The sequence below is a fragment of the Diplodia corticola genome, assembly GCF_001883845.1.
Source record: "Diplodia corticola strain CBS 112549 chromosome Unknown scaffold99, whole genome shotgun sequence".
Classification (NCBI taxonomy): Eukaryota; Fungi; Ascomycota; class Dothideomycetes; order Botryosphaeriales; family Botryosphaeriaceae; genus Diplodia; species Diplodia corticola.
In genome coordinates, this window is record NW_017971578.1 from 13,955 (window position 1) to 35,613 (window position 21,659).

At 57.2% G+C, this 21,659-nt stretch overlaps 8 protein-coding genes across 8 annotated transcripts; 4 read left to right on the top strand and 4 right to left on the bottom strand.

Annotated features, from left to right (window-relative positions):
- Nucleotides 1-299: 299 nt before the first annotated feature.
- On the bottom strand, nt 300-1,769 carry BKCO1_990008 (molecular chaperone; the record flags this gene model as incomplete). Its single annotated transcript, XM_020280094.1, has 3 exons — nt 300-1,098; nt 1,171-1,272; nt 1,438-1,769. 3 exons carry the CDS (start codon nt 1,767-1,769, stop codon nt 300-302), a joined length of 1,233 nt encoding a protein of 410 aa, XP_020125251.1.
- A 2,344-nt stretch (nt 1,770-4,113) lies between these two features.
- On the top strand, nt 4,114-5,559 carry BKCO1_990009 (glycoside hydrolase family 16 protein; the record flags this gene model as incomplete). Its single annotated transcript, XM_020280095.1, has 2 exons — nt 4,114-4,565; nt 4,629-5,559. 2 exons carry the CDS (start codon nt 4,114-4,116, stop codon nt 5,557-5,559), a joined length of 1,383 nt encoding a protein of 460 aa, XP_020125252.1.
- Nucleotides 5,560-8,063: 2,504 nt separating this feature from the next.
- Nucleotides 8,064-9,031, top strand: BKCO1_9900010 (uncharacterized protein; the record flags this gene model as incomplete). Its single annotated transcript, XM_020280076.1, has 4 exons — nt 8,064-8,386; nt 8,451-8,506; nt 8,569-8,706; nt 8,763-9,031. 4 exons carry the CDS (start codon nt 8,064-8,066, stop codon nt 9,029-9,031), a joined length of 786 nt encoding a protein of 261 aa, XP_020125245.1.
- A 412-nt stretch (nt 9,032-9,443) lies between these two features.
- BKCO1_9900011 (mitochondrial dna helicase) lies at nt 9,444-11,315 on the bottom strand (the record flags this gene model as incomplete). Its single annotated transcript, XM_020280077.1, has 1 exon — nt 9,444-11,315. The coding sequence occupies one exon, from the start codon at nt 11,313-11,315 to the stop codon at nt 9,444-9,446; it is 1,872 nt and encodes a 623-aa protein (XP_020125246.1).
- A 1,429-nt stretch (nt 11,316-12,744) lies between these two features.
- On the bottom strand, nt 12,745-14,687 carry BKCO1_9900012 (uncharacterized protein; the record flags this gene model as incomplete). The annotated part of the gene is made up of 4 exons (XM_020280078.1): nt 12,745-14,250; nt 14,311-14,403; nt 14,461-14,598; nt 14,655-14,687. 4 exons carry the CDS (start codon nt 14,685-14,687, stop codon nt 12,745-12,747), a joined length of 1,770 nt encoding a protein of 589 aa, XP_020125243.1.
- A 618-nt stretch (nt 14,688-15,305) lies between these two features.
- Nucleotides 15,306-16,127, top strand: BKCO1_9900013 (vacuolar atp synthase subunit e; the record flags this gene model as incomplete). The annotated part of the gene is made up of 3 exons (XM_020280079.1): nt 15,306-15,338; nt 15,410-15,918; nt 15,977-16,127. The coding sequence occupies 3 exons, from the start codon at nt 15,306-15,308 to the stop codon at nt 16,125-16,127; spliced, it is 693 nt and encodes a 230-aa protein (XP_020125244.1).
- A 504-nt stretch (nt 16,128-16,631) lies between these two features.
- On the top strand, nt 16,632-18,033 carry BKCO1_9900014 (chitin biosynthesis protein; the record flags this gene model as incomplete). The annotated part of the gene is made up of 2 exons (XM_020280080.1): nt 16,632-16,703; nt 16,807-18,033. The coding sequence occupies 2 exons, from the start codon at nt 16,632-16,634 to the stop codon at nt 18,031-18,033; spliced, it is 1,299 nt and encodes a 432-aa protein (XP_020125241.1).
- Nucleotides 18,034-18,982: 949 nt separating this feature from the next.
- On the bottom strand, nt 18,983-19,457 carry BKCO1_9900015 (ethanolamine utilization protein; the record flags this gene model as incomplete). The annotated part of the gene is made up of 2 exons (XM_020280081.1): nt 18,983-19,244; nt 19,357-19,457. 2 exons carry the CDS (start codon nt 19,455-19,457, stop codon nt 18,983-18,985), a joined length of 363 nt encoding a protein of 120 aa, XP_020125242.1.
- Between the last annotated feature and the right edge of the window lie 2,202 nt (nt 19,458-21,659).

Genomic DNA, 21,659 nt, shown 5'->3' on the forward strand with positions numbered 1-21,659 from the left:
CAAGTGCTACGGTGATGAAGCGGTTCTCACGTGTTATCGCTTTTATCTTTTCGAGAGTATATATATCGGGATAATAATAGTTGCTGATAATGGTACTAGCTGGTAAATGATACTAGCGAATAAGCATACTTGCTAATAAGTAAGCAATGACAACGAAAAAGACATCAGAGCTTGCGCATTCCCTTACAGCTCCCCGCCTTCCGTGTGGTGTTAACAAAAAAAATAAGAGGAAATAATAAACAACAAAAGAACCATCGTCAATACCTAATAGTCAAGAAACATCACAACAAACCCCATGATCACTCCGGCACCGTGCCCCCCCTCAGATGATACAGTTCCCTCTTCTCCGCATCGCTCAGCCACTCGTTCGCCTCGCCAACAGCCTTGAAGCGTCTGTTCGCCTGCTCCTTTTCCGCCGCGCCGGCAGCAGAATGCTTGTCCGGGTGGTGCTTGAAGGCCAGCAGCTTGTACGCGCGCTTGATCTCGGCCTCGGTCGCGCTGCGGGAGACGCCCATGATGTCGTAGAATCCGAATGGGGTCTTCAGGAGCCACTCCATCTTGTCGGCTTCGGTGCCGTTGGAAGGGGGCGAGGGAGGATGGGATGGAGGGGCGGGGCGAGGCGGGGGAGAGGAGCGGGTGGACGACGAGCTGTTGTGGGAACCACCGCCGGCACTGGTGCTGGAGCCGGGGCCGCTGGATGACGAGCTGTAGGTGCTGTTGGAGGAGGGGCCGCGCGTCTCGGTAAAGTAGGGTCTGTCGCCGGATCGAGGGTTAGGAGGAGGGTCCATCGGGTTGCGGTCGCTGCTGCTCTGATGGTGGTGGCCATCTGGAGTTCTGGTCTCCGTGTTGTAACCGGAAGAGGGACCGGATGAGGTTTCCGGACGGCGTGTACCGGTGGTATTGCCAGACGTGTGGCTAGGGGTGTAGCCAGAGACGTAGCTGTGGGAAGTACCAGAGGTGTGTCCACGGGATGAGCTCGGGGGCGCCCGGGTCTCCGTGTGGTAATGGGCTGAACTAGGATATCCATGGCTGCGAGTGCTGTGACTGGAGGAGCCGTGGCTGTGAGTGTTGTGACTGGAGGAACCGTGGTTACCATGGCTGCCCGAGTGATTATTAGTGTAGTAACTGGAATAACTCGTGGAGCCATCAGTCCTCATGCAAAAGGCGTACCTTGATGAAGAACCCGCAGGGCTACGAACCTCGGTGGTGTAGTAATAGTTGTCGCCAGGATCAGCAGTGCTCGAATAGTGGCCACCGCTGCTACCACCGTACCTATCACTGTGCCGGTCAGCATAGTTCTCGGCCCTGGAACCGTAAGAACGATCATGACGGTGATAGTGATCGTGATGGTGGTGATGGTGAGAGTGATCATGGACACTTGGGCGCCTGTGTCCAGAACTGCTGTATCCAGAAGTGATAGGTCTGGATGTATCATACCTCGAGTGCGAGGTCGTTGGAGGAGTACTGTTGTGCTGTGGCGGAGCCAGTCCGCTACGCTCCAGCTTGCGGTCTAGGGTCGGAATGCGTGGCATCGAGACTAGTCGGCACGCCCGGAGTTCCACAGGCACTCCGGTAAGGGTGAAGGCTTTCCTGGAGGCTTCGTGGTAGAACGCAACCGGCCGGCCATCCAGCAAAGCGAGAACGCTGCTAGTCCTTGCATAAATGCCTAGAGCGGACTCAACCATGCGTCGACGCGTAGGGACGTCCTCGGGCTGGAGCCTGAGAATGATCAGATCCTCGATCTCTTCTGCAAGAGTTGGGTAAGCCATACTGCTTACCTACCCAGTTGGTGCGAGTAGTAAGGCAACGTTTTGTTCTCGGTGATGTCTGGCTCGAAAGCTGGAATCTCCGCCTTGCGGTGAAGAGGGTTCGAGTTGCGGTGAAGCAAACTCCAGAACAGGCTCCAAGGTTTTTATAAAAGCTGGCTATGCTCAGCGATAACAGAACTATGCTTTGTGTAGGATTCCGTTGCGCTTGAAACAGCTGAGTTGTTCAGTGTCCATACTTGAGAAAGGGGCCTGCAGTGGGCTTGCACATTGCCAAAGGCAACGCATATTGCAGAACGGAACCTTGCACACGACAGTGGAACCTCCTATCAGTTCAAGATTAATTCGTTTGCCCACGATGTTGAAAAGTGTTTGAGTTGGCGTGCGTCATTCACTGAAACCCGGAGGAATAATGAAATGACGAAATGCAACAAAGAAAAGCCGAGGATGGTGAAGACACAGCTGGTACATGCTATAAGTTGACAAAGCGAATCTAGAAACCACTGCTTGCTGTCGCCTCAGGAGCGCGAGTCGGATGGGAAATTTGTCTGGCTAATAGGAAATTCAAATTGTCTATAGCGATAGAAGAGAGTCCGGATGGGTTATTCTCCGAGACTGCGGAATCCGAAAAAGATATAAGCTACTCCAAACAAAGTAACATAGAGTGGAGACAGGTGCTTGGATGACCGGGAGCGAGGATTGGAGGCTCTGCGCGGTGCACGACGATAAGATGCGATTGCCACGGAGTGTGGCCGATCCCGAGAGCCGTGAATTAGGTGGCCACGGTCGACAACAGCGCCAAGATCGGAGCTGAAAAGCGCATTTCGATAGTTTGGTTCGGACAGAGTCATTGAGCTGCATTCGGGATCGGAAAGTGGGTACGATCTGGACAAGGGGGTTGGAGGCCGAGGCTAGATCGTAGGGCAAATAATCCCCTGCGGTCGGAACGAGGGTCGATCATGGTGTCAACAGCCTCGTCGCAGCTCCGAACAAGCACTGCAAAGCCAGACGAGATGAGAGACGACAGTCTAGAAAACTCCGACAGCCGCACAAGATGTTTTGCTACTCGTCAAGTGAGGCAGGGTGCCGGCTCGAGCAAGATGGGGTGTAGGCGGGGTGAGGACTTGGCAAAGCTTCTTGCATCGAAAGCCAATGCCAGGCAGCGGACGGCAAGTTCGAGTGTCCGAGTCCCGCGCAGTGGCAACTATCGAAACGATGCGAAGATGATCCGAAGTGGCTGGTGGACAGGCAGAGTGTCTGGCGTGGTGCTGATCAACGTGGCAGCGTTGCCTATCCGGAGGCGTAGGACCAATCGCGCTGGGAGGGTCGTACTATTGATAGCCACGAGAGGCGTTATCTGCAGAGCGCGAGCGCGTGGCACGACGGGTGACGGCTTCAGCCCGGCCGCACTCGAGCAGCGCGGGTCGGCAGAGCGGCAGGCACGCGGCAGAGCGAGGGTGCACGGGCACGGAGGCGGAAGGGCAGCTCAACGGCTGCTGGAGCAGAGCGGCGCAGGGCTAGATTGGATAAAGGTGCGGAGTTCTGGAGCAGGGAGCAGGCGCTTGCTGGCGGCTGCCCGCCCTTGCTTGGCCTTCCTAGCGCCTGCCTGTTCAGGCCTGACGAGCGGCGCTAGTGACGCAGTGTTCGGCAGGGAAACGACTGCTTCATCCCGCCATCGTGTAACAAAACTACGAGCCATCTGGATCTGTACTTCAGCCCCCAACCTCCCAGCCCTGCTCAAACCGCCCGTCCCGTGCATCGTCGCTCACTCCGTTGCGTCTGTTGTCCGTGGCGTCCGCAAACCCCGACCTGGAACAGCCTACGAGAGTCATGTCGCCTCGCTGCCGTGTGCTGTACTCGTCGATACAACCGACAGCTCGTGCCGCATGAGACGGTGCGCGGCAGAGTCGCATCGATATTCCTGTGCTCCCGCCCGCCAGCAGGGGTCCAACACTTGTAGGGCCAAGTGCAGAACCCTGACGGCCAGCAGCTTTTCCGCATCTGGCCGTCGAGCGCCTCATGTCGCCCGCATCTGGATCTTCACTGCCCGTCTGCTGCCTGGATTTCGCTCCCGAGCATCTCGGCTGCAGCCCGACCTCGCCATCCGGCCGTGATGAATCAGTCCAGCTTATCGTCCGCGCCTCTCTGGGCCTGGTCCAGTCTGCGTGCTTCGAGACCCTGGCGAGAGCCTTATGTTGACCAGTCCCGCTGCTGTGGTTTTGCATTCCCTTTCCTTTAAAGCCTTCCTCTCGTTTCGCTCCGTCAGCCTGTATCCGCCCATCAGATTCTGTTTTTTTCCCTACAGCCATCAGCACGCACTCTGAGTGCTGCTACTACTCTCGCTACCATGTCCGCGACGGCCACCACCACGGCCACTGCTACGCCCCGGCCTAGCACGCCTGAAAGTGATCGCATCGCCCCCGCCGCCTCGACTCCCCACAATGGCCCTCCCTCCAACCCGTTCGGCACTCCGTACGGGTCGATGCCTGCCTCGACCACGGGCTCCTTCTACGACTTCGGCGGCAGCGGCGTCGCCACCCAGAGGTACTTCCGCTCCAGGCGGATAAAGAAGGGCAGCGTCGAGCAGCCGTGGAAGGAGAAGAAGGACCCCAAGGCCAAGTGGACCACCATCATCCCCCTCATCGGAATCCTCATCGGCCTGGGCGTCACCGGCGTGCTCATCTGGGACGGTCTTCGCAACGTCATCAACCACGAGTACTGCCCGGTCCTGGACGACGACTTCGCCAACGGCTGGAACAGCAAGGTGTGGACCAAGGAGGTCGAGGTGGGCGGTTTCGGGTGAGTCCATCCGCCGTGGTCGCCGTCTTTACTTCGCAATCGTGCTGACATGCCACCCCGCAGCAACGGACAGTTCGAGATGACGACCGACACGGACGAGAACGCGTTCGTCAAGGACGGCATACTGCACCTCAAGCCGACGCTGCAGGACCAGCAGCTGGTGGACACAAACAACGTCATCAACCTGCTGGACGCGGGCACGTGCACGGGATCGAGCTGGTCCAGCTGCGTGACGACGACCAACACGACCAACGGCACCATCGTCAACCCGGTCAAGTCGGCGCGCATCAACACCAAGCTCGGGGCGAAGATCAAGTTCGGGCGGGTCGAGGTGGTGGCGCAGCTGCCCGAGGGCGACTGGCTGTGGCCGGCCATCTGGATGCTGCCGACGGCGGCAAAGTACGGCGACTGGCCGCGCTCGGGCGAGATCGACATCATGGAAGGGCGCGGCAACAACCACACGTACCCCACGGGCGGCAACAACATCATCAGCAGCGCGCTGCACTTCGGGCCGGACGTGGAGACGGACGCGTGGTGGACGGCCAACGTCAAGCGCAAGGCCAAGCTGACGACGTACGCAAAGGCGTTCCACACGTTCGGCATGGAGTGGAGCGAGAAGTACATCTTCACGTACGTCGACACGCGCATCATCCAGGTCATGTACAACAACTTCGACGTGCCCTTCTGGGACAAGGGCCACTTCCCGCTGTCGGACAGCAACGGCACGCGCCTCGTCAACCCGTGGGCGGCGTCGGGCAGCAAGGCGACGCCGTTCGACGAGGAGTTTTACCTCATCATCAACGTGGCCGTCGGCGGCACCAACGGCTGGTTCAAGGACGGCAAGGCGGGCAAGCCGTGGGTCGACCAGAGCGCCACGGCCAGGCGCGACTTTTGGAACGCCAGGGACCAGTGGTACCCCACCTGGGAGGACAAGGGCGAGATGCTCGTCAAGAGCGTCAAGATCTGGCAGCAGAAGGGTTACAACGGCTGCTGATGATGTTTCTGTCTGCCTTTTCGTCTCTTATTTCCTAATTTTTTTTCCTCTTGGCTTTGGGCGCTCGGGAAACGTATACACACTAGAGGGAGCGGAGCGGGATGGATCTCAACGGGGGCCGGACTGGGCACACGACCAGGTCTCACTAATGTTGTTCCTTGTTCACGAATTCATGAAATAATAGACTGTATCATGCCGGCGCTGCTACCACGACTCATTGTGTACTCTGATAACGAGCGAAAAAAAAAAAAGGGTGCGATTAAGCACTCCAGACTCAGCCAGCCATCGCGCAAGTGTGGCTTCAGGTACGCATGAGCGGGCGAATGGGCGGGGGGCGGGCTTGCTTACGGCTGGCTAAATAAAGGTGAGAAAAGGCCGGCGTGGGTCGGGTAAGTAACGTCGCAGCTGCCTAGCGGCCAGCCACACGATACGACAGAAAGAAAGTGGTGCCACGACAAAAATCGGCGCCGTGTGGTCATTCGACTTGGATTCTTTCGCGTGTTGCGAGGTTGATTTACGGTAGAGCTTGGCCCTGCACAGATTGAAGTGGGTATCTGCAGCCTCCATTGCGCAAAGCAGAGACATTTTCTCCACAAACGCTGGCAATGATTTTTGTCTCCGACGGGTTGGCGGTGCGTGTTGCCGGCTGGGCATGCGAAGACAAGCAAGCAAGTGTGGGGGTGGCGGACTGGCGCGCGCGAGGGAAAAAAAGGGAAAAAGCGCACGATAGAAAGTGGGGGAGCGGAGGGGGAGGAAAGCGATAGAAAAAAAAAAAAAGAGAGGCCAGGCTCACTCTCAGTCGCGTCCAGAATGCTCACCATCGGCCTCGCCCGGTCGCGATGGAGGATGCTGCGCTGCAATTTGGACGGGCTTGGTAGTGCTTTATCTGTGGGCATGCGGCTCGCTCGCTCCCTGCTCATAGAGTCGCAAACAATCCTGCTGCGACTCTCGTATTCGAGACGGACAGGGTGAGGGAGCGACGAAGGAATCCTGCCCGGCCGGCTATCTTTGTCCCGCCCTGCTGCAGCCCGCAATTGGATGGCATGGGACGACACGACGGCGACGTCGTGTTCGCGCCATGCATGTCGTTGCCGCTTGTCGCGAGCGGCGGAACGATGCTGGATGGGTGAGACGCACTGCTGTTCGCCACGAGGGCGTGGGTTTATCATAGGGAAAAATAGATGCACTGCGTTGAAGATGTCGCGAAGTTCGAAACGAGCTGGCGATCTGCCGGCGAGGCAGCCGGAGGGCGCGAGGCGAGCCGAGGAGGGGGGTGAGTGAGATCTGCGCCCGAGAATCCGCCAGTCACCAAGAGTTGGCTATATGCTGTGGGCTTTTCCCACTTCCTTGTCTTGATACGATAGCTACGCGGCTGTTTGTACGTGTACAAATACTGGCCGCACTCTCATACTTGCACAGTACCGAGCTTCAGCAGAGCTTGGCGCAACTCTGATGCAGTCTGTGTGTTTAGGGCTTGCTCTTGTATATCTGCATCTGCAAAGGACTCTGTATGCAGCGCGCGACGGACCAGGAAGCCTGCTGGGGATGGACTTATTGCAGTTCCGACCACGATGCGTTCCGGAGCGGATCATCCAGGCGCTCGCCTAAAGGTTGTAGTGTTTCTCGAGTAGCAAGATTGTCGAGAAGCAAGCGAGTGCACGGCACCAGGCCTGGCCTCACAGGGCGGGATGCCGGGTGATGGAATAGCGATGGGCGTTGGATCAATTACCGCTATTACCCCGCGTATTTCCGCGGACCATGTTTGTTCGGAAAATGTGATTGGTTCGGCCGTCAAGGCTTGTGCTCAACAACCCTCTGTTTTGTTTCATACATTGTTTGATCGGTTGTTTCGCCCTCTCACCTCCGGCTTTCATCCTAGGTACTCGGCGCCTATTCTTGAACATGTCGAGTTTTCTGTCCAGATGCCTTCGACAGTGCTTCGACACTGGATTTTCGGTTAGGCGAGCCGGCCACCCGTGGCCAACACTGCTCGATGATCAGGCATCCTAGTGCTTCACCGTTGCAGTACCTATGCAATTACGCGGTAACTTCCACCGTCGGTGCGTGCCGGCACCGCCGTCAACCCCGTTGGCCAGCGAGCCCTGCTGTTTCGTACGATGCTCACCCACTGGTGCCGTGATTGGACGCTCTTATTGACTAATGGCAAACAATTGAGGGAAGCGATAACGTACCATCCCGCCCCACTTGAGTGGTATTTGGTGTAGAACGACCCTGTGCACATCTCACTCGACGGCCCGGGTGGGGACCAGAATCCCGTTTTAGCAGCCATCGGCTCTCACCCTTAATCAATCTGCAACCTGAAACTGCTGAATCCGTATTCCACTCTCTATAACAGTCTTTAGTTCCCACCTCACTTCACCACCGCACCAGCAGTCATTCTTTCCAAAAGGGCCGGGCCTCTCACTTGACATTCTTTTGAACAACAACCACAAAATTTCGAGACAGGATTCTCCAGCTTTCGCCTCACCAACACAACCATCAACATGCGTTCCACCTCCGTCTCGGCTGCCGCCGCCCTTTCCTTGGCTCTGGGAGCCTCCGCTCAGTCCTCGGACGAGTCCTGGATCAACAACTACAAGTTCGGCAACATGTTCTACACCGGCCCCACCAGCGGCGGTGCCGTCATCACCAAGGCCACCTACACCATGGCGCCCCCGGAAATCCCCTGCGGCTACGCCACCGGCGCCTCCGTCAACGAGGAGCTCGCCCTGTGGATCGGCGCCCAGCCCAACCCCACCGGCAAGGATGTCCTGACGCTGTCTTTCGTGCAGCCGCTCATCAACTGGGCTCCCGACCAAAAGGCTACGTGAGTGACATTCATCATAGGAAAGTGAGAGCGAAACATGTACTGATTGATGGACTGGTTGTAGCGGTTGCGACTCCACCAACGAGAACTGGTGCATTGCCGCCAGCTCGTACCACCCTTGTAAGTCCCTTTGTGGATTTGCGCATTGTGTCCATGTACTGACGAGCGATTTGCGCAAACAGCCGGCCAGGTCAGCCAGACCTACCAGCCCGTGGCCCCCAACACGTCTCTGGACTTTGAGATCGCCGTCGACGAGGCCAGCACCAACATCACCCAGAAGGTGTGGAACGGCGGCGAGCTCATCTCCTCGCAGTCGGACAGTAAGTCGACCAATCTCCACCAAAAGCTTCAGTATCTGACACAAGCCTGCCTGTAGACCCTGGCATGAAGCTCGAGGTCTTCTACTCCGGCAACGAGTGCTACGGCGCCGACTGCGGCACCCTCCAGGGCTACAGCTGGAAGAACCTCACCGTCCACCTCGACAAGGCCGACGCGGCCTTCGGCAAGACGCTGAGCCTGACGGGCGCCAGCTCCGACGGCTTCACCACCTCCGACGGCGGCAAGACCTGGCACGCCGACGAGATCAAGATCAACGAGGACTACTTCTACCAGGACGGCTCCAAGACCGAGTGCTCTTCTTCGTAGATATATTCGATACCCGTGCCCCGGGTCTTCAGGTACATATAGAGCTCGATAAAAATCTTTGAACGGTGATTTTGGAAAAGCTTGAGTGTTCCTGCAAGTGACGTGAGCTACTAGCGGGGTCTGTCACGAGACGGACTGCTAGGCCTCATAGACTCTCAATGGGTCCCAAAATCATCCAATACCAAACAAAGACTCTCAATGCCAATGCAGCCACGCACATGACATAAAGCTATAAGCGTGCTAACGAACAACGATTCGTCTTTGAATTGACTCTGAACTGCTTCATTTTGACTATCTTGACCTATCTACCTTACAGGATCAATAAGCCTGCCCTTCTTATATGTAATACTTGCAGCTGACCTTTAGGAAGGAAAAGACCCAGAGGTAAACTAGTTGACGTCAACGTCAGGTGTCAGTCCCACCCCTTCAGTCCGGACTTGCAACGCAATAGCTTCTTAGTCGCATCAGTAGTCGACAGGGTTTTATAGAAAGCCTTCACCCTCTCATGAGCAAGCACCTTCTTAGGATCAAAATTCAACACCTGTAGTCCCTCCATCGTCGTCGCCCGCGACAAAGCCACATATGCCTGGTGCCTTTCAAAAACATTGGTGAGATCCACTCTCACAAAGTCCAAGCTCTGGCCCTGTGCCTTGTGGATGCTGAGCGCCCACGCGAGTATCAAAGGAACCTGTCTGCGGCCGGCCAACACTCTGGTCTTTTCGTTCGGCCTTTTACCGCTGCTGGGTGGAGGTTCTTCGATGATCCATGTTTCGGGAGTGCACAGAATCTCGCGTACGGCCCCGTCTATGCACGTGAAGCGCACTCGGGGGTACTGAATCTCAGATCCGGACCCTTCCTCAAAGTCCATGATTTGGCCCAGGGATCCATTCACGAGCGGCCGGAAGAGGTTCCTGGTCAGCATGACCTGGGCGCCTTTCTTTACTCTCAACACGCGAGGAGTAATGCATCCCGCTAGCAGCTTTTCCCGGGTCTTTTCATCTTTAGTCCCCCAGTCTTGACTGGTATAGGTGCGTACTTCGCCGGGTAGTTGATCCAGCCTCGAGTGATTTGCCATGTTAACTTCAGCGCACAAGGCAAACAGATTGCTGGCCTCCAGTCCGCCGGTCAAACGTAGCGGCCTGCTAAGTTGTTTGAGTTGTTGGATCGAGTCGAAGGAAAGACGGCCCTCCCTCATCTCATTCAGCATCGAACTGAAGATGGGATCCTTCTGCCTAAAGACATGAGTCAGGCCAATCGTATGCTCTATCGTCCTGGCCCACGATTTAGCCTCGAAAGCAAATTGCGCCTCTTGACCCTTCGCAACGGGCGGCAACTGGAAGAAATCGCCGGCAACCACAAGCTGGATACCGCCGAAAGGCAGCTCGTTTCTCCGGACCTCGCGCGCGATTCGCTCCAGTTTGTCGAAAAGCCGGGCGTCGATCATGGATACTTCGTCAAGGATAAGTACCTTGACAGCGGTCCACCGATGCTTAATCTTTTTACTCTTCCAGATCTTCACGATAAGTTCTTCAACCGTATCGTTTCCGAGGCCAATGCCCGTGAAGCTATGCAGCGTTTGCCCTCTTATGTGGGTGGCGGCGATCCCGGTTGAGGCTGTCACAGCAACTGTCTCCATGTCGGTGATATGCTTGATTTCCACGGCTTCGATGATCTTGCGCAGAAGGAAAGATTTTCCAGTCCCGGCAGGGCCGGTGAAGAATATGCTCTTTCCTTCACGTAGTACGAGATCCAGGACAATCTGCTGTTCTTCGGTAAGTGACTCCACGTTTGTGTCACCTTCTATGTGGTGAGGGCCGTTGCGATGGGCTGGTGGGGAGTGGATTGGAGTATGATGTGAAGCCATTTGAGATGATGGCTTGGTTTCATCTCCTTTGCGTTCCTCGTTTGGCGTCCCACTGTGGTCCTCTTGCTTCGCAGATCCGTGCCTGAACTTCAATCTGTTCCTCAGAGACTTTACAATCCATCCGAATCCCCTTCGTTGAGCTATCGTATCGCTACGTAATGCGGTCGGGTTGTGGAAAGAATTCGTTGCACGGATGACTCGGTGTGTACCAGTCGCTTCGCTCCTTGTTGGACGCACTGGAACTGCACTCATCAAAGACAAGTCTCTCATGCACCGTTGTGGCGGAGATACAGCGTACAGGATCCGGCGCGGTGGACAAGTATCGGTGAAGTTGTTGATGCCGGCCAGAGGGCCCGATTTGATCAAGCCAAAACGCTTGACCTCACCGGTCTTTCTACCACGAAGGCCACCTGGTAACATTGCTTGTCCCGTAGTGGCGGAGGCTTGTTGTTGCTGTGGAGTGCGCTCCGCAAAGGTTTGAGGGAAAGTGGCAATCGCCGAGATGCTTCTTCGATGAGAGAGACAATGTAGATCAAAGCTTGCACCTTCATGTCAGTAAGAACTACATATCTATCGACCCTTGGCTCAATTTGTGTCAAAAAAATTTTAGTTTGATTAGTTAATACGGCTGCCTGCTGGACGACGTGCTAGGCGATATGCTGTGCGACAGTATTAACGGGCGTTTGCAAACTTGAAAGCACCATTTATCCCTTTGCTTGCGAGAAAGCGAAAGATGATCAACGATCCGTAAAGAAAGACTTTTGTACTATTCATATCCAGATGGAGGTATAGCACTGCACTCCGACCAACGAGTAAAAAAGCAATGATTGGGCTTTGTGTGTCCGGGAGATGGAAACCCGGTGCACGAGTGCTCGCATTAGCGTCGTTTCGGATACCACCCAAACAAACACGATCAAAGGGCTGCTGTTCAGAGCCAAGGAGGCAGTGCTGGTCATTGTGGATCTGCCAGCCATCATCCTGGCTGCCACAATCGTGTGCTACTAAGGCAATGGGGCCCAAAATGCGAGCCGTCAATTGCAACCCAATCAACCAACGATTATTGCTTTTTTTCAGCAAAGCAGCCCAATACTACCCCCACAGTCGCAACGTGTAGCTACACCTGCAAGCATCCTACCCGGTCCAAGGACCAACCACTTCCATCTCGTTCCCTGTCAATATTCCTTGACCAGATCGCTCTTTCCCACTCACCATTGGCACAATCCTCCCCAAGCTTCACTCATAGTCGTTCTTATCAGGACATTGCCCTTCAAGAAAGGACGAAACCTCATACACACACACAACCAGCTTCCGATTTCCCTTCATTCGTATCGTAGTACCGATCGAAGATCTGACGGAACACGAGGCCGCAGTAGTGCGTGAGCAGCTGCCAGGTCGGACCCTGCCGAGCATGCACTGATATATGCACGTCGTCGTCGCACGTGCAAGGTGGCGGCAATGTGCGGAAATAAGTGACCTCCAAGGCCAAGAATCTTCTTCGCGGTGAATCGGCTGTGAAGACTGATGTCGGATCGGTTTACGTCATCATACGCATCCCCATTCACTTCGGTCACAGCAAAAAGCAAAGGTCATCTGGCAAGCAAGCACTTGTCCCATTCGAAGTTTCAACCAGCACGCTATGCATAACCAAAATGAAACGGTAGAGGGGGTATATTCCAGTCTTGCTTGTGCAAACACCGCACAATTGTAGATCTAAGTCTTGTTCATGCTTTCGAGGACGGCTCCAACGTGAGTGTAAAGACAGAGGGTGAAGATAAAATAAGACAAACAAAAAATCGACGTCTTGATGTGTGTATTGTTGAACAGGAACAAGAAAAAGGAAGGACAAAGATCAGCGACCGTCCCTGCCACCATCGCCGTCTCCATCCCGCCTCTCCGATTCGTCCTGGGTATCATCTTTCTGAGAATTCCTGCTCCACCAGCTCATCCTAAACGGCCCCCTGTTGCCCCGCCTGTCTGGATTGCTTCTCGTCCGGGGCAGACGTATGGTGCGGAACCAACTGGGATTCCGTTCCGGGCTGGGGCTCAAAAGCGTCACCGCAGGGTCGTCGTCCTCGTGGTCACTCGCGCCTGGCCCCGATCTTGATCTCGGAGCGGGCGCCACCTCGGGTTTCTTTCCACCTCCAAAGCTGTCCCACCACGAGTTCTTCCGGCTCTCGCGAAGAATCGGCAGCGTCCCTGACCTTGCCCGTGCGTGCGCTCCAACTCTTCCACGCCCTCTGCTTTCGAGCGGAGAGTTCAGACCACCAGGGCTGGTCCGATCGTTCAACTCATCCCAAATCTCCCCTGCCTCTTCCGAAATCGTCATGCGACGTATCTTGCCTAGACTTGCTGGTCGCGGTCGACCCGTTCTTCCCTGACTGAAAGTGCCTGCATTTCCGCTTCTGAATGGGGCTGTATTCGTGCGGGCCAACAACGGCGTCTGCTCGTCCGACGCGACACCAGCCGCATGACTGCTCTTGCGTGTCTTGTTTGCACTCGAAATGCCTAGCGGCGCTTCTTCGTCGTAGTGGGTGGGGCCCGAATAGGGGGATTGCTCATCATCAGAGTCGGAGCCTCCTGCGTCGATAAAGCCCAGACCAGGAGTAAGAGCAGTGCGAGGGGGCGGCACGCCAGAAAAGGAATTCCGAGATGCCTTTCTTTGGTGACTGGCGGCCACCGGGTCCTTGTCCTCCAAGCGCCAGCTGAGCGCAGCTACACCTCCCAGCAAGATAACAACGCCGACGGCGATCAGGACGGCGGCGCGCACGGGCAAGCGCGAGGCCTGGCGGAAGTAGATGAGGCCGTCCAAGATGGCGATAATGTTGTAGATGCAGAAAACGAAAGGGTAAAGAACGCTAGTGGAAGTAAGCTTGAGGCCTCGGTGCAGAAAGTAAAGCTGCGAAAGCGCCAAGGCCACGAGTCCGAGGAGGATGACCCAAGACTGCCAGCGGTTGAACTGATTGTGCCTGTCGACGATAGTCCGGACCAGTAACTCGACGGCAGACTTGGCAACCAGGAGGGAGTGGGCGGACAGAATGCCGCTCATAGCGCCAAAAGACATCCCCCGCAGGAGGCGCACTAGGGGCGAAGGGCGGTGAAATAGCCGTTTCAGGAACCATTGTGCAATGAAAAAGAGTATGGTAATGAAAAAGGTGGCGAAGAGCCAGACGAGGAACTCGGCGCGTGAGAGGAGGGCGAGGAGTTGGTCGAGAGTATGAGAAGGTTCCGTCAGGGCGCCGAAGATACCAATCAGGACAGCGCCACCTGCGACAAGGATTGTGCCAAAAAGGGAGAATTTGGTGAAGGGTTCACTCAGAATGAGGCTCGCGCATATCGAGTTGAAGACCAGGCCGGACTATTGCTGTCAGCGGGCGTGTTTGGTGGTGCGGTTTGCTGCTGCAAGGGAAGATCATACAGCTTGCAGCGTCGACAGCACGGGCAGCGGAAGGGTGGTGATCTGAATCGTGCTGCCAACCAGGTTCGCGATTATGAACATGAGCATGCCCAGCTGCGTCGGGCGGGATCAGCGGGTGGCGGCGGTATATGGTAGAGATGTTTATCATACCTGCCACCGGCGGCGCCTGTAGGGCGGGCGGCGGACATGGTGCTCTTCCTTCTCCTCCTCGAGCAGATGGGACTTACGCTGCAGGGTCAAGCCGACGCTCTGGATGCTAGTCGACAGCAATCCGACAAAGACACCCAGCTGGAGCGCGTGTCAGCGCGCCGTCTTCTCACCCGGACTCGGAGGCTGGGACTCACAGCAACGCTCCCGCCAGCGGAAAGCTCGACCATGGCTGCGCGGAGTGTGGACTTCGAATTGGGCTACCTGATGGGCACAGGCATGCTGTATTGTATGCGATCGATCGGGGGCGCTGCGCCGGGCGGAGGCGCATGCAGTGTGCGGCGGGCAGGTAGCTGGCTGGAGGCGCAAGAGCTGGCGCGCTCACGAGACGACGGGCTGGGATCGGTCGACGTCAAGCGATCGGCGGCTTGCGGGTGCGAGGACGGCTGCACGACGCGACGTGGGCGGAGAGAGCGGGCGGGCGTCAGGGCGAGACACGGTAAACAGCAGTAATGAGCGAAGGCGAAGGAGAGGATGCGACGTGCGCGGGCTTTTGGGCTAACGCCGGGCGTATGAGACGTTGCAGGGGTGCAGCCGCATGCGTGGGCGAATCTGAGGACGGAGGCCTGCTGGCGGGTGCGGCGCGGCCAAGGCCCAAGTCGCAGAGCCCAGTGCCCAGTGCCCAGTGCCCAAGCTCGGACGCCAGAGTGCATCACCGCCCGCAGCTCCAGCGACCAGCATCGATATCAACACCACCTCAAGCCCGCCATCCCACCGCGTCACCGTCGCCCCCGCCCCCATCGCGCCTCATCTCTGCCCGCCAGCCCATCCAAGCTCCCACCGCCGCCATGTCGCAGATCCACGCCATGTCCGACGACCAGGTACGTCGCTGCCCGCTCACCGCACCCGCAGCGATGCCCGCTCGCCTCAAGCTGACCGCCCCACGCTGCAGGTCGCCGGCGAGCTCAAGAAGATGACGGCCTTCATCCGCCAGGAGGCGTTGGAGAAGGCCAAGGAGATCCAGATCAAGGCCGACGAGGAGTTTGCCATTGAGAAGAGCAAGCTGGTGCGCGAGGAGACGCAGTCCATCGACCAGAGCTACGAGAAGAAGTTCAAGCAGGCCTCCATGTCGCAGCAGATCACTCGCTCCACCGTCTCGAACAAGTCTCGCCTGCGCGTGCTCAGTGCCCGCCAGGAGCTGCTCAACGACCTGTTCGAGCAGGCCCGCAAGAGGCTCACCGACGCCGCCAGCGACTCGTCCAAATACCAGACCACGCTCAAGGGCCTGATTCTCGAGGGTCTGTACGACCTGAACGAGCCCAAGGTCCAGGTCCGCGCCCGCGCGGCCGACTACGATACCGTGCGCAGCGCCATCACCGAGGCCGAGAAGGAGTACAAGGAGAAGACGGGCAAGGAGACCAAGGTGGAGATCGATGAGAGCAACCCTCAGCCCGAGGATTCGTGAGTGTGCCGCTGTTCGAGAGTATGCCAGGCTATGGATGCACTAACACTCGCACAGCACCGGCGGCGTGTCGATCGTGGGCGGCAACGGCAAGATCGAGGTCAACAACACGTTCGAGGAGCGGTTACGGCTGCTGGAGGAGGATGCACTCCCGATGATCAGGACTACGCTGTTCGGCGAGAACAAGAACCGCAAGTTCAAGGACTGAGCGGGCGGCGTGTTGCTGCTGCCACTGTTTTGCTAGAGTTCGCGGGTGGGAAAGATGTGGCGCCAAGCACCGCCGACAATGCACGCAGTCGGCGGGGTGTGGATGCGCGTGCAACATGCTGTTCTCATGACATCAGGCGGGCTGGGCTCAGGTGTACTATATTGTGGAACGTTCACGTATACTCAATGACAGGCCCCGGCCAGCGATGTGGCTTTCCTTTCGTGTCCTTTCCGACGTCGATATTAGCAATAGACGATGCACATAAGACGGGGACAGGGCTGCGGGGATGCAGGGTCGGCGATAGGGCGTGCGTGGGCTGCGTGGGCTGCGTGGGCTGCTATTTTTGCGAGCGAGGCCAGGCCTGGACGGCAGCTGCGACGCGCGGGCCAGCGGCCGTGGCTGGTGCTCGTCACTCGTCACCCAGCGCTCCGGTGCGATCTCCAGTCCGCCGCGAGTGCAATCCTCCGCATCACCACAACCCCATCCGCTCCCCGCCCATTCGCTATGCTGGTCTCGTTGACCGTCGGCAAGGTCGATGCCGGCGTCGCCGTGCTGCTGACCGAGGACAAACGCCTGGTAAGCCTCAAGTCCGTCGCAATGCGCGCGCCGAGCCCAGACTCCTTGCTACGTTGCCGTTTGCCGCGCATTCGTCCCCAGCCCAGGCTGACGCGTGTTCCAGATTGAATTTCCCTCGATTCTGCTACCGCCCGACATCTCCTCTGGCAGCATTGTCGACATTACCGTCGCCCGCAACCACCAGTCCGAGCAGGCCGCCCAGCAGGCTTTCCAGAAGTTGCAGTCCAAAATTTACCAGACATTCGGCACCCGCACCCCCGAGCCGCCCATCCTCCGCTGCCGCAATGCCACCCAGACGTCTGTCGTGCTCGAGTGGGATCCCATCCAGCTGGCCACGGCCGAGCTGCGCAGCCTGAGCCTGTACCGCAACGGCAGCAAGGCCGGCAGCATCCCGCGGCCCAAGGACATTCAGAGCACAAAGATATCCGGCCTGGCTGTCGACACCGAGTATGTTTTCCACCTGGTCTTGCGCACCTCGGCTGGCACCTTCAGCAGCGAACGTCTGGCCGTGCGCACCCACAAGATGACAGATTTGTCCGGCATCACCATCACTCCGGGCATCATGCCCGCCCAGCTCAGGGAGAGCCTGACCGAGACGGCCGAACGCGTCGGCGCAAAGATGATCGACCAGGTGCGCATCGACACCACCCACTTCGTCTGCACAGAGGGCCGCGGTCCGCTTTGGGAGAAGGCCGTGGAGATGAACATTCCCGTCGTCGTGCCGGATTGGGTCAAGGGCTGCGAGCGCGAGGGTCGCATCGTCGGCGTGCGCCAATACTACATAAACGCAGACCCCCGCCTGCGGCAGATGGGCCCGCCGTCTGGCCAGCACCAGAACTTGCCCAGCCACGGTCGGAGTCAGAGCATGGCGCAGGCCAGCTCGAGGCCCACTCCGATGCCCAGCCCGCGCACCGAGATCACGCCTCCAACGCCCGAGCAAGTCCGCAAAGAACCCCCGAATGGTGCAGTCGCTCACGCAGCAGCTTCTCCGTTGCAACAACCACCCGAAGAACCCGCCCACGAAGACCAGCCTCCGCCCCCGCCGCCAAAGGAAGACGGCAAGAGCCCGTCGCCGGAACCCGGCAGCGGCAGCGGCAGCGGCAGCGGCAGCGGCAGCAGCAACGATGGCGGCCCCGTGGAAGAGCCGACGAACGGGGAAGGCGAGCTCACGCCCGAGGCGCCACGTCATGCCGACGCGAGCGGAGACGAGTCGGACGGCAACACAGAGACGCCCGACGGCGGCGATGAGAAGCGGCTGGAAGCCGGGGCTCCCCCGAGCGAGGCTGGTGCGAGTCCGAGTGTAGCCAGTTTTCAGGACGTCGCGTTGTGAGCTGACCGAGAGGGAGACGACAACATGATCATCATACCCAACATTGACGCGGTGACCGGGACAAGTTTTTCACGGCTGTGCGATATTGTGATTCAGCGGCGGCATCAGGAGGAGCTGGAATTGCGGGATGAAAGGGGCATCATGATTTCAGTTATTATGGCAGCGGGTTCGTGGCGGCGGCGGCAGCAGCAGCCGGGTAAGAGTGAGGAGGGGGAGGCTTCTTCTTCCCGTTTATCAAACGGAACCGTGTATCCTGGAGGCGGCGACACCTTGGTCATTTCTACGCAGCAGCGCCGGAGCAGAGGAAGAGGGCCTTGGACGAAGTTTACGCTATACCACATCTCATGCCTGTAGTTTCTTTTTCTTCTTGTTCCTCTCCCTCCTATTCAATACCTTGTTGAGACATGCACGCTCTTGAGGGATGACTGGGGAAATGATAATAATGATTGCTACATCGTTCATATGCTTTTGCTGTGATGTACGGAAAACGTGTAAAGTTGATCTCGCAACATCATCAAGTGTCTACGTTGGTGTTCTGGGATCTTAAGTTTCCCCATGGCATAAGCTGCGAGTAAATAAACTTTTTCTTTCTCGCTCGAACTGCAATCGCGAGGTGTTGGACAATCACGTATACTCAATAACATTGAGGCTCATCACCGTCCGACACAAGGAGAAAGGAATGTAAACAGGGCGTTCAGAAGGCTTTTGCCCATTCAACGTAATATTCATCATATCTCTACTTGAATCGCAAGAGAAGATGCCGCTTTCTCGGCTCAAAACATATGAAAAGTAAATAAACGGCATACTGCAGCAGCAGCAGCAGTATCTCTAACGGCCCCCATCCAATCAAAGCCTCTATCCGCTCCCCGGGAAAGAAAAAAAAAAGGCCAAGGAGCAGCCAAAAAAAAGCACGACCTTTCCAAAAAAAAAACCCCCCCCCCTTCTCTCTCTACGCACCGCCCTCCTTCCTCTGGCCGACGAAGAAGCCGAGGCCGAAGTCGTCGGTGGTGAAGGTGATCTTGCTGCCCTTGGGGAAGTAAAACACGTCGCCCTTGACGGCGTGCACCTTGTTGCCCGCCTCGTCGCTGATGTCGAACGAGCCGTCGACGATGATCTTCATCTCGTGGTACGTGTACTCGTACACGAGCGGCGTGCCCTTCTCGAGGCGGTAGAAGCCCGCGGAGATGGGCGCCGTGGGGTCGGCTTTCTCTCTGGTGGTGGTTGTTTGTGGTCAGCGCGGGTGTTCTTTTTTTTTTTCCTTTGCTTTTTTTCTCTTCTTTTTTTTGGTTGTTGGAAGGGGCAGGGGGGGAGGGAACGGCTTACGAGGTGGCGATGTCGCCGAGGAAGGCGTTCTCGTTGGCGATGAGCGGGGGCTTGAAGGTGGATTGCGCGCCGGCGAAGTGGGTCATGGGGATGGCGGACATGGTTGCGGTGTGGTGTGGGTTGGTTTTTTGTGGGTTGTGGTGGTGGGATGTGGTTCTGAATGGTCGGTCGTGTTAGATGAGTTGTTCTGATGCCGTCTTTATGCTGTACGCGTGCTGCAAAGAAGGGGGAGGGGAAGTGCTGGGAATATGACGCGTCGAACGAATCACTGCCGCAGCGGGTGGTCATGACTTACTTTTGTGCAGATGCTCAACTTCAAAGCAGCGACAATGGGCGGGAGATGATATGGAGGGAAAAAAGGAACGCAACGCCTTCACTCGTTCTTATATATCAACCTTGGGGTGAGGGGCAGACAAAGCTGCATACTATATCCGCAAACCGCTAAGAAACACACGCGCGGTTGGTAATGGGCCAGCCAGTAGTGGAGGGGCTACAGACCCAGCAGCTTCGATAACCCCGCCGTGTTGAAGCTGGGCGCCAAAGGGTGCGGTGCCGCCCCGCATTCGCCATGGTTCAGAGTGCACGCCCGTTGGTCGGAAACGTAAGCGTTCTCGGTAGCTTATCGAGAGGACGACACGCGAGCTGGACCGTTGAGCTGGGAAGCCGAGTTTGGCGGAGCGGCGGGAGAGGAATATTTTTCTGAAAGCAGCAAATTAAGCAGGGCAGGGGTTGTTCGCCGCCGCTAAGGTGGGGTCCAGGTACAGGCGGGAGATCGATAAAAAGCACTGATAAGCACGCTTTCGGCATTCTCAGGGTCTTCGCAACGAGAGGGAGATCACAAGCGGGGCGATGATAGAGAGCACGCGGATAACACCGGCTTTGTTTCGGAAAGCGAGGCGAACTGTGGCACGCGGCCTAGGCTCATGTGAGACCAACGCATGCATATACGGCGGCATGCCACACGTAGCTTCGTACAGCCCTACAGCGGGACTGTTGACAGACACCATCGCATCACGGCCGCTCTCGACGGCTTTTTGGACAGGTAAATCCCGTGCACTGTGCTGCTCGATGCCAAGCACGACGTGCAATCGCGAGTAGACGATAGGTGAGGGGCAACGGATAGGATCAGACCGAACCAAGACGCCGGGGTGGAGTAGTCATTCCCAAATAGGCAATTTGATCCCTTCGAGAGTTCTGCCGCTTCCCACCGCCCCCGGGCAATCCTCAGCCTGCCCGACGAACTTCACGTGCGCCATCATCGCTTCGAACTTGCTGTTTCGTAGCCAATCAGGACTCCAGAAACTTATAGAGACATGTCGCGGCACTGGCGAGCGAGAGTGCTCCGGTATGAAGCAGACGTAGGACGACACAGCCCAGGGAAGCCATCCTCTCAGCTTTGGCCTCAACGCCATGTCGCCTTTAATAAATAACCTCCTGCTTCAAGCCGCTAGTCGGCTCTGAACTATCCGGCATGGTACCCGTTCCCATTTTCAGTCAGCCTCAACCAAACACCTCTGCACGAGGGTGAAAAGAATTAAAAAAAGAAAACTGGGTTTTGTGTCTGCATCCGCGCTTTTAAGCCCGGGGCATACCTATCAGCTCCAGCCGCCACACTACTGCCCTCTTCCTTCCGCCTTCTCCAGCTTCTCGCCAGTTAGTGCTTTCCTTTGAACGAAGCCGAGCTTATCGCTTCTCGCTTTGAGCAGTTCCCTCGTTCTTTTCCTTGATCCTGCCCGCCGCCTCTTCCACTCTTCCCCTCGCGCGTCCGGAAAGGTTCGAAGAATGCGGAGTCTTGGCTGGCTGGCTAGGCCAACGAACAGCCCGATACGCGGGGGGAAGGTGCCATTTGGTGGCTGGCGGGACAACTAAACCCACTGGGCAGCCCGTGCGGAGGGAGGAGACACAGATCAAGATATGGAACGCCGAAGAAGTTGATTGCACATGCGGTGGTTGGCGGGGCAAAGATGCACGCAAACGCGCGGTCCGCAGCGCGGTTCGTGGTGTGACATTTCCCCCCCTCTGCCGCTGCTGGTTGTGCGGGATAAGGTGATGATCGCGCTCGGGGGGGTTTCCGATTTCATGCAGAGGGTCGTGAATGACGCTATCGGGCATGGGAAGCAGGAGACAAAAAGGGAGCTGGTCCCCCTCCCTCTCAGTGGCCTTCTCTCTCTCTCTCTCTCTCTCTCTCTCTCTCACTCTCATACACACACACACATACACACACCCGCATTCTCCCAAGTAGCTGGCTGGCTGGCTGCAGAATCCCGCGACTGTTGCTACCAAAAGCAAGTTGAACGGCTGGA